Genomic DNA, 10,852 nt, shown 5'->3' on the forward strand with positions numbered 1-10,852 from the left:
AAGGGCAACAGGTCTATTGTCTGTACATGTTTTTGGACGATTTTGTTTTCGAACAGGGACAAGCGAGGCATATTTCCACTCTTTGGGCACAGTCTGCTCTCTTCAAGTGGTGTTACATATAGAGATACAGAGATATACAATGAAGGTTGGGGCTTCTACCGCACATGTTCTAAGCAGACGCCCACAAATGTTGTCTGGGTCAGCGATTTTGTTTACTTCAATTATTTTTGTGGCTCTTTCTACTTGAACCTTTTAAATATTAAAGTGCTGAGTGTCCATATGTGCATAGGTTGCCATTTTAGTCTCTGAATTTCAGAGTTAGAATCTTCAGTATTGAAGTAGTTATAAAAATTGAATTAGAATGTATTAAACATTCAACAATGTTGACACATGCACACATTTCTTTGACCATACATTTTAAAAGTATAAATTAAAATCAAGTGCAAAAATCACAAGCTCACAAAAACAATAAAATCAAATTTATCGAATATGATTGTTTAATTACATCATAAGCGCTTGTTAAATGTAATAAGTTATGATGTTAACAATAAAATAATATTTTAGGGGCTAAACATATATTCAAGAAAATAACTGAGAACTGGATACCCTCTAAATTTAGAAGAGCACAAATATTCCTCTTGCCACCGTACTCAAGTATCTCACAAGCCATATTTGGTGTGTAGCCGTCATTGAACCATGCTTTGTAAGCAACCCAGAGCAGATATAAGGAGACTGACAGGACCCTCAGAGTGTGTGGCTGAACTGCTCCGGCTTGTGGTGAGTTCAACTTCTCCTATTACATGGAGACAAATTATTATTTTAATATTACAATTATTCTTGTATTTTAAGACTTTGCAAAATAGTTCAGAAGTAATCACTAAATTACTGTCTCAACAGGACTGGAGAATAGAATATTTCACATAGAAGTTTAAGTTTAAGGTATTTGCAACTGATAAATTGAACATTCAATGCTTTATTTTTGTATGCAACATACCTACTGCACTGTGTTGGGGGGGATCACCAGACTGTTCACCAGACGGTTCTTAACTATAGGCCAATATTTAAAAGGCATGGATAGAAAACAACTATGCTAACAACTTTGTTTTTTGTCAAACAACAACCAATATTCCAAAAGGTAGACATTTTCTTGAACCTAGCTCTCTAGTCTAACATGGACACATTGCTTTATGTCAGAAGAAGTGTGCAGAGGTGTTTGGATAATTGCTTGAAATTACATTCCATTTCACTGTAGTTTCTATTTTTCATCAAACATCATCCAGTCTGTAGCTGATTGCAACAATAAATCACATATTAGTACAAATGAGTACAATTATGCTATGAATGTACTCAAGACTAGAACCATTATCTTTCAGAACTAAACGCCACCATGAGTACGGACGCGGAGATGGCCATTTATGGCAAGGCTGCCATTTACCTCCGTAAACCAGAGAGGGAGAGAATCGAGGCTCAGAGCGCACCCTTTGATGCCAAGTCTGCCTGCTATGTTTGTGATGTCAAGGAGCTGTACCTCAAAGCAACCATCCTCAAGAAGGACGCTGGCAAAGTCGCTGTCAAGCTCTTGCTGACTGAAGAGGTTAGTGTATTTTAATGAAAATATAACTCAACAACAGAATTAACAATGCCCTACTTACACGTTCTGTCATAGGAGAGGACAGTTAAAGAAGATGAAGTCTTCCCCATGAATCCTCCCAAGTATGACAAAATTGAGGACATGGCCATGATGACCCATCTCAATGAGGCCTCTGTGCTTTATAACCTCAAAGAGCGTTATGCAGCATGGATGATCTACGTAAGACACATTTTATTTAACAGATGCTAACACATAAGCTCTGCATTAAGAACAAGTTAATTAATGTTAGTGTGCACATTTCTTCAGACCTACTCTGGGCTGTTCTGCGCCACTGTCAACCCCTACAAGTGGCTGCCAGTGTACGACCAAGAGGTTGTGACTGCCTACAGAGGCAAGAAGCGTATGGAGGCTCCACCCCACATCTTCTCCGTTTCTGACAACGCTTATCAGTTTATGCTTTGTGGTATGGCTCATTGACAGAAAAACTTAAAGTAATGTTCAAATGATACATAAATGGATAATTGTTAATATGTATTTTGGTTTATATCTTAACAGATAGGGAGAACCAGTCTGTCTTGATCACGTAGGTTTCTCATTTGTTATTGTGCTGAATTATTACGTGGATTCACATATGGTTCTTACAAGTCTGTTTTCATCCTCAGTGGAGAATCTGGTGCTGGAAAGACTGTGAACACAAAGCGTGTCATTCAGTACTTTGCAACAATTGCCGTTAGTGGTGGAGAAAAGAAGCCTGAAGGAAAGATGCAGGTTTGTTTCGGTTTAAATTTACTGAAAACTTATTCAGGACAAAAAATGTGAATTCAAAAGATTTAAACGCAATCTTCATTTTCTTTGCAGGGTTCTCTTGAGGATCAGATTATTGCAGCCAACCCTCTGCTGGAGGCTTATGGTAATGCCAAGACTGTGAGAAATGACAACTCCTCTCGTTTTGTAAGTATTACTTTAGGAAAAAAAAAAACAATTTGCCTGAATATTTGTGTGATATTATTTTATAATTTGACTTTAATCAAACAGGGTAAATTCATCAGAATTCATTTCAAAACAACTGGTAAACTGGCTAGTGCTGATATTGAAACTTGTAAGTACAGTTTTGCCATTAGAGTGGGTTGTAAAATGATTTATTGTGTTTTTTTTAACAAAGTTCCTGACTCTTCTAGATCTGCTGGAGAAGTCTAGAGTGACATTCCAGCTTTCCGATGAGAGAGGTTACCACATCTTCTACCAGATGATGACCAATCACATGCCTGAGCTCATTGGTGAGTAAAATCCAGATAAAGCATAAATACATAGCATTTTATTTTTGGGCTCTAAAACATCTTGTCTGTTTCTTGAAGAAATTTCTCTCCTCACAACCAACCCATACGATTTCCCTATGTGCAGCCAGGGTCACATCACTGTTGCCAGCATTGATGACAAAGTTGAGCTGGAAGCAACTGATGTAAGTGACTCAGAAATCACAAAGACTATACAGAAAAGAATAGCATGTAATTATGGGAATTTATTGAAACCAGAATGCCATTGACATCCTGGGATTCAATCATGAGGAGAAGATGAGCATCTTCAAAATGACTGGTGCTGTCCTCCACCACGGTAACATGAAGTTCAAGCAGAAGCAGCGTGAGGAGCAGGCTGAGCCAGATGGCACAGAGGGTAAAAGCAGCATAATGTCTTCTGAAATAGTCTTCTGAAATGATTATTATACTGGTTTGATATATATGAACACAACATATGTATATCGTTATAGATGCTGACAAAGTTGCTTACCTGCTGGGTCTGAACTCTGCTGACATGCTTAAGGGTTTGTGCTACCCCAGAGTCAAGGTCGGAAATGAGTTTGTCACCAAGGGACAGACTGTGCCTCAGGTAAAGTGAACATTTGAGAGGCAATCGATGGTACAGTTTTGTAAAGAGTTGGCTAACACAAGTTCTTTTAGGTGATGAATGCTGTCCCTGCTCTGGCCAAGTCCATCTATGAGAGGATGTTCTTGTGGATGGTCATCCGCATCAACCAGATGTTGGACACCAAACAACAGCGAAACTACTACATTGGTGTCTTGGACATTGCTGGCTTTGAGATCTTTGATGTAAACTCAAATCTAAAATGTAAATCCATTTGGTTACGTGTGGGTGCTCATAGAAATACTTGTCTTGACAGTACAACAGCATGGAACAGCTGTGCATTAACTTCACCAATGAAAAACTGCAACAGTTCTTTAACCACACCATGTTTGTCCTGGAGCAAGAGGAATACAAGAAGGAGGGTATCATCTGGGAGTTCATTGATTTTGGAATGGACTTGGCAGCCTGCATTGAGCTGATTGAAAAGGTAGGCTATTGGTTTTGAACAACAAAACAGAGGAATTTTAAGAAAGTATTTTAGTTTCTAAATAGATCTGGCTTGACTTTCTTCTAGCCCATGGGCATCTTCGCCATCCTTGAGGAGGAGTGCATGTTCCCCAAGGCTTCTGATACAACCTTCAAGAACAAGCTGTATGATCAGCATCTTGGTAAAAACAAAGCGTTTGAGAAGCCCAAGCCAGCCAAGGGCAAGGCTGAAGCCCACTTCTCCCTGGTGCACTATGCCGGTACTGTGGACTACAACATCACTGGCTGGCTGGACAAGAACAAGGATCCATTGAACGAGTCTGTAATTCAGCTGTACCAGAAATCTTCAGTCAAACTTCTGGCTATTCTCTATCCTCCTCCTGTTGAGGGTACGATAACTTACCATGTATTTATAGTTTCATATTACTTATATCGGATCTTTATTTTTTATAAACAGAGGTTAAGGGAGCCAAGGGAGGCAAGAAGAAGGGTGGCTCTATGCAGACTGTGTCCTCACAGTTCAGGGTAAAGATTCACAAAAACATTCAATTAAGGTATATATCGTTTATTTATGTATTTCTTTTATATGCTTGTTTTAGGAAAACTTGGGCAAGCTGATGACTAACTTGAGGAGCACCCATCCTCACTTTGTGCGTTGCCTGATTCCCAATGAATCCAAGACTCCAGGTAAAAATAATTGTGCTGTGACACCGGATTGTCTAATTATTTCCAAAAAACTCTTTGCTGACTATTATTTTGACTCCAGGACTGATGGAGAACCACCTGGTTATCCACCAGCTTAGGTGCAATGGTGTACTGGAGGGTATTAGAATCTGCAGAAAGGGTTTCCCCAGCAGAATCCTTTATGCTGACTTCAAACAGAGGTATCAGTGAACTTTGTGAAAGTATGCGTTCTTTTAAAAGACAAACTAAACAAGTTATTTCCCTTAAAAGATACAAGGTGCTGAATGCCGGTGTCATCCCTGAGGGTCAGTTCATGGACAACAAGAAGGCTTCAGAGAAGTTGCTGGGATCCATCGATGTTAATCATGATGAGTACCGATTCGGAACCACAAAAGTAAGAATATCAGTAAATATAGTTTACGGCACATACGACTTGGACTTAGAGAAACGGCATTAATCCATAACGTTCAATACTTTGATACAGTATCTCACACATTGCTATGTATTGATGTATACAAAATAAAAAAAGAGGGAAAAAACATTTTGATAGTTAAATTAGCTAAATTGTTTCAATCAGGTAAATAAATAAAAAAACATTGTATTCATACTATGTTGGTGTTATGTTGATAGGTGTTCTTCAAGGCTGGTCTTCTGGGTGTTCTTGAGGAGATGAGAGATGAAAAACTTGCATCACTTGTCACCATGACACAGGCTCTGTGTCGTGGTTACCTCATGAGAAGGGAGTTTGTAAAGATGACAGCAACAAGGCATGTCCAAAAAATACAAAGGAATTAGCTATAATACCAGATATACATTTGGACTAATATGTTGAAATTTCACAGAGATGCAGTCTATACCATTCAGTACAACGTCCGCTCATTCATGAACGTCAAACACTGGCCATGGATGAAGGTGTACTACAAGATCAAGCCCCTCCTGAAGAGTGCTGAGACTGAGAAAGAGCTTGTCCAAATGAAGGAGAACTATGAGAAGATGTCCACTGATTTGGCTGCTGCTCTTGCCAAGAAGAAGGAACTTGAGGAAAAGATGGTATCTCTTCTGCAGGAGAAGAATGATCTGCTGCTCCAAGTGGCTTCTGTGAGTACACAGGCAACTTTTACCACAAATTGAAACATTATAGTAACAAACAATTGTTTTGTCCTTCAGGAATCTGAGGGTCTCGCAGATGCTGAGGAGAGGTGCGAAGGTCTCATTAAAAGCAAGATTCAGCTGGAGGCCAAACTGAAGGAGACAACTGAGAGGTTGGAGGATGAAGAAGAGATCAATGCTGAACTAACAGCCAAGAAAAGGAAGTTGGAAGATGAATGCTCTGAGCTCAAGAAGGATATTGATGATCTTGAGCTTACCCTGGCTAAAGTGGAGAAGGAGAAACATGCCACTGAGAACAAGGTTTGACCAATTTATTCCACACATCACACACTTCAAAGACATAATATGATTCTTAATTGTGTGTTTTTGAAAACCCAAAGGTGAAGAACCTGACTGAAGAGATGGCCTCCCAAGATGAGAGCATCGCCAAGCTGACTAAGGAGAAGAAAGCTCTCCAGGAGGCTCACCAGCAGACACTGGATGACCTGCAGGCTGAGGAGGACAAAGTCAACACTCTCACAAAGGCTAAGACCAAGCTTGAGCAGCAAGTTGATGATGTATGTTAGCTTTCTACTTGACCCTTCTAGCTATTAATAAGAAACTTTGAAATATATATATTTTTATATCAAATTGCTTTTCCCCAGCTTGAAGGGTCTTTGGAGCAGGAGAAGAAGCTCCGTATGGACCTGGAGAGAGCCAAGAGGAAGCTGGAGGGTGACCTGAAACTGGCTCAAGAATCAATCATGGATCTTGAGAATGACAAACAGCAGTCTGACGAGAAGCTGAAGAAGTAGGTCTTAGTAAATGTATTAGATTACTCTGGCTATATGAAAAAACATGATTTTAAAGCTTCTTCTCCTCCAGGAAAGACTTTGAGATCAGTCAGCTTCTTAGCAAGATTGAGGATGAGCAGTCTCTGGGAGCTCAGCTTCAGAAGAAGATTAAGGAGCTTCAGGTGACGCGTCTTTTGGGCTGGATCAAAAAAGGCAATATTAATCTTCTTTTATCGTGAACGCTTTGATCTGTTCACAGGCCCGCGTTGAGGAGCTGGAGGAAGAGATTGAGGCTGAGCGTGCTGCTCGTGCAAAGGTTGAGAAGCAGAGAGCAGATCTGTCCAGGGAACTTGAGGAGATCAGTGAGAGGCTGGAAGAAGCTGGTGGTGCTACTGCTGCTCAGATTGAGCTGAACAAGAAGCGTGAGGCTGAGTTCCAGAAGCTCCGTCGTGACCTTGAGGAGTCCACTCTGCAGCATGAAGCCACTGCCGCTGCTCTGCGCAAGAAGCAGGCTGACAGTGTTGCTGAGCTAGGAGAGCAGATTGATAACCTCCAGCGTGTCAAGCAGAAGCTTGAGAAGGAAAAGAGCGAGTACAAAATGGAGATTGATGACCTCTCCAGCAACATGGAGGCGGTGGCTAAAGCTAAGGTAGTGTGATGATGGTTACTATGTGAACAGACATCAAGTCATGAAAATTGCACATAGTAAATTACAAATAAATCTTTAGGGAAACCTGGAAAAGATGTGCCGCACTCTTGAGGACCAACTAAGTGAAATTAAGACCAAGAATGATGAAAACGTTCGCCAAATGAATGACCTGGGTTCCCAGAAAGCTCGCCTCCTCACAGAGAATGGTAAGACAAATGTCAAGAAAATAAGTTAAACTTTTTCTGACCAAATATTTGCATCTAAGGTGAGTTTGGCCGCCAAATTGAAGAGAAGGAAGCCCTGGTCTCTCAGCTGACCAGAGGCAAACAGGCCTTCACACAACAGATTGAGGAGCTCAAGAGGCAGATTGAAGAGGAGGTTAAGGTATGAAACACATGGTTGTTTGAAACCAGACAATGGTATTGTGAAGCATCATAACATTAACTGTTTACACAGGCCAAGAACGCCCTTGCCCATGGACTCCAGTCAGCCCGTCATGACTGCGATCTGCTCAGGGAACAGTTTGAAGAGGAGCAGGAGGCCAAGGCTGAACTTCAGCGTGGCATGTCTAAGGCCAACAGCGAGGTAGCTCAGTGGAGAACAAAGTATGAGACTGATGCTATCCAGCGTACTGAGGAGCTTGAGGAATCCAAGTGAGTCTAAAATCGGTGGCAAAACACATCAATGCAGATTAATCAATGCAGATATTCATGTTTACTCATCATATTTACTCTTTAAAGAAAAAAGCTTGCCCAGCGCCTACAGGAGGCTGAGGAGCAGATTGAGGCTGTTAACTCCAAGTGTGCGTCTCTTGAGAAAACAAAACAGAGGCTGCAGAGTGAGGTGGAGGATCTCATGATTGATGTGGAGAGAGCTAATGGTCTGGCTGCCAACCTAGACAAGAAGCAGAGAAACTTTGACAAGGTACAGACTCTTTTCTTATTTGATCAATGTGTTAATTATCTGTGATCCTTAAGTCTTTTTTTTTAAATTTGTGAAATCTAGGTCTTGGCTGAATGGAAGCAGAAGTTTGAGGAGGGTCAGGCAGAGCTTGAGGGAGCTCAGAAGGAGGCCCGCTCACTGGGAACTGAACTTTTCAAGATGAAGAACTCCTATGAGGAAGCTCTTGACCAGCTGGAGACCATGAAGCGTGAAAACAAGAACTTGCAGCGTGAGTTTTAACCCAGGATTATTGACATCTATAGTGGAGATTTGAAGACAAATATGTTATTTACATTTATTACATTTATTTCCCCGTAGAGGAGATCTCTGACTTGACTGAGCAGATTGGTGAGACTGGAAAGAGCATCCATGAATTGGAGAAGTCCAAGAAGCAGGTTGAGACAGAAAAGATTGAAATTCAGACTGCCCTTGAGGAAGCTGAGGTAACAAATATACTAATCACAAAAATGTATTTATTACCCTGAAATTGTTTGTAGCAAGAGAAGAAGCTGTATTTCTATTTATGTATTTTGATTTGTTTCAGGGAACCCTTGAACATGAAGAATCTAAGATTCTCCGTGTCCAGTTGGAACTTAACCAAGTGAAGGGTGAGATTGACAGGAAGCTGGCAGAGAAAGATGAGGAAATTGAGCAGATTAAGAGGAACAGCCAGAGGGTCACTGACTCCATGCAAAGCACTCTGGACTCTGAGGTCAGAAGCAGAAATGATGCCCTCAGAATTAAGAAGAAGATGGAGGGAGACTTGAATGAGATGGAGATTCAGCTGAGCCATGCCAATCGCCAGGCAGCCGAGTCCCAGAAACAGTTAAGAAATGTGCAGACACAGCTCAAGGTATTGCAAGACATTTGTCGCAGGATGGTTATGTTGCTATAATCCATTTACAATGACTTACTCACTCTTATCCAATCAGGATGCCCAATTGCACCTTGATGATGCAGTCAGAGCTCAGGAAGACTTCAAAGAACAGGCTGCCATGATTGACCGCAGAAACGGCCTGATGGTGGCTGAAATTGAAGAACTCAGGGCTGCTCTGGAGCAGACAGAAAGAGGGCGCAAAATCGCTGAACAAGAGTTGGTTGATGCCAGCGAACGTGTTGGACTTCTGCACTCTCAGGTACAGAGATTTTACAAATTGACTCAAATGTATGACATTCATTACATAAATGTATGTGTTATACTGAGGTTCAACATGAATATTTGTTGTTTTCTTTCTTTTAATACTTCATAGAACACTAGCCTGCTGAACACCAAGAAGAAGCTTGAAACTGATCTGGTTCAAATCCAGAGCGAAGTTGATGACACTGTTCAGGAAGCAAGAAATGCTGAGGACAAGGCCAAGAAGGCCATCACTGATGTAGGTTTCTTCAGGCATTATTTTGGACTTGATTAAAGTTAATAGTCCATTATTAAAGTCGAATGTGTTTACCAGGCTGCCATGATGGCTGAGGAGCTGAAGAAGGAGCAGGACACTAGTTCTCATCTGGAGAGGATGAAGAAAAATCTGGAAGTTGCTGTCAAAGACCTGCAGCACCGTCTGGATGAGGCTGAGAATCTGGCCATGAAGGGTGGCAAGAAGCAGCTCCAGAAACTGGAGTCCAGGGTAAGACTGACATTGTGAAAACCAAATCAAAAAGTGACTCAATGAATCTGTCAACAAAACTTTGAATACTATGAATCATACTTTCTAAAGGTGCGTGAGCTTGAGACAGAGGTTGAAAATGAACAGAGACGTGGAGTAGATGCTGTTAAGGGCGTCCGCAAATATGAGAGGAGAGTCAAGGAGCTCACCTACCAGGTATGTAAGCCAAATGTAAACTGTATTTATTCTTCTTAACCTATTTCATTTTCAATTTCTAACTATTGCTTTTGTGTTTAAGACTGAAGAGGACAAGAAGAACAACACCAGGCTTCAGGATCTGGTTGATAAGCTGCAGCTCAAGGTGAAAGCCTACAAGAGGCAGGCTGAGGAAGCGGTAAGAGCTCAACATTTACATTTATCTTATTCAAAAACATACAGCATTTCTTAACTATATTACATTCATGTGCTGCAGGAGGAGCAGGCCAACGTACATCTGTCCAAGTGCAGGAAGGTTCAGCATGAGCTGGAGGAGGCAGAGGAGCGTGCTGACATTGCAGAGACCCAGGTTAACAAGCTGAGAGCCAAGACCCGGGACAGTGGCAAGGTAAATGATGTTGTTTTTTGTATACTATATGATTACTTCTAACACTATACTTTTTCTGATTAATATTTACAAAATAAACTAACACTTCATACTTTTCTTGCAGGGAAAGGAAGCAGCTGAGTAATGCCGTATATTGATCCATTTGTTTTTTATTATTGCATTTATTGTATGACAAATGGCAATTATTCCATTAAACCTTTAAAAATCTGCTCTAAAGACCATCCGTCCTTTTTTTACATGAGTTTTGTGGTAATCTGAATCCATGCACACACTGCCAGTATTAATGGCTTCACATGAGTGGGAATAGCTCAAATGGCATATGTATTTACAAACTGAGGTGTAAAATTTGTATTTAAACATTCTCTTAAAGTTGGAAGTGTGTTTTATAAATAAACCTTATCATTAATATTGACAAACTATAGATTAAACAAAGCAATGACCATAATAACTCTTTGATTGTTATTTCAATAAAGGCATATACAAGAAGTAATGACCTCATTTTATGTTACAGCCATAGTTACCGATAAATTAAATACCCAGTTGATTGGACAT

The 10,852-nt window shown here is 40.7% G+C and overlaps 1 protein-coding gene across 1 annotated transcript; it reads left to right on the forward strand.

The window, feature by feature from the left end:
- The first annotated feature begins 923 nt into the window (after positions 1–923).
- Positions 924–10,510, forward strand: LOC140348797 (myosin heavy chain, fast skeletal muscle-like). The gene is made up of 40 exons (XM_072434893.1): positions 924–939; positions 1,374–1,594; positions 1,667–1,810; positions 1,898–2,054; positions 2,147–2,174; positions 2,254–2,359; positions 2,450–2,542; positions 2,627–2,690; positions 2,770–2,868; positions 2,947–3,050; positions 3,124–3,262; positions 3,357–3,475; positions 3,547–3,696; positions 3,768–3,938; positions 4,026–4,326; positions 4,395–4,462; positions 4,537–4,624; positions 4,704–4,821; positions 4,892–5,015; positions 5,252–5,388; positions 5,464–5,719; positions 5,789–6,031; positions 6,112–6,288; positions 6,376–6,521; positions 6,596–6,686; positions 6,764–7,153; positions 7,233–7,359; positions 7,419–7,537; positions 7,610–7,806; positions 7,894–8,077; positions 8,159–8,324; positions 8,414–8,538; positions 8,640–8,948; positions 9,028–9,231; positions 9,346–9,471; positions 9,547–9,717; positions 9,808–9,912; positions 9,995–10,090; positions 10,169–10,300; positions 10,404–10,510. Exons 2-40 carry the CDS (start codon positions 1,388–1,390, stop codon positions 10,422–10,424), a joined length of 5,802 nt encoding a protein of 1,933 aa, XP_072290994.1. The 5' UTR covers positions 924–939; positions 1,374–1,387; the 3' UTR covers positions 10,425–10,510.
- Positions 10,511–10,852: the final 342 nt, after the last annotated feature.

The sequence above is a fragment of the Eucyclogobius newberryi genome, unplaced genomic scaffold (assembly GCF_026437365.1).
Source record: "Eucyclogobius newberryi isolate DKJ021-1_F unplaced genomic scaffold, fEucNew1.0.hap1 SCAF_7, whole genome shotgun sequence".
In the NCBI taxonomy this organism is placed as follows: Eukaryota; Metazoa; Chordata; class Actinopteri; order Gobiiformes; family Gobiidae; genus Eucyclogobius; species Eucyclogobius newberryi.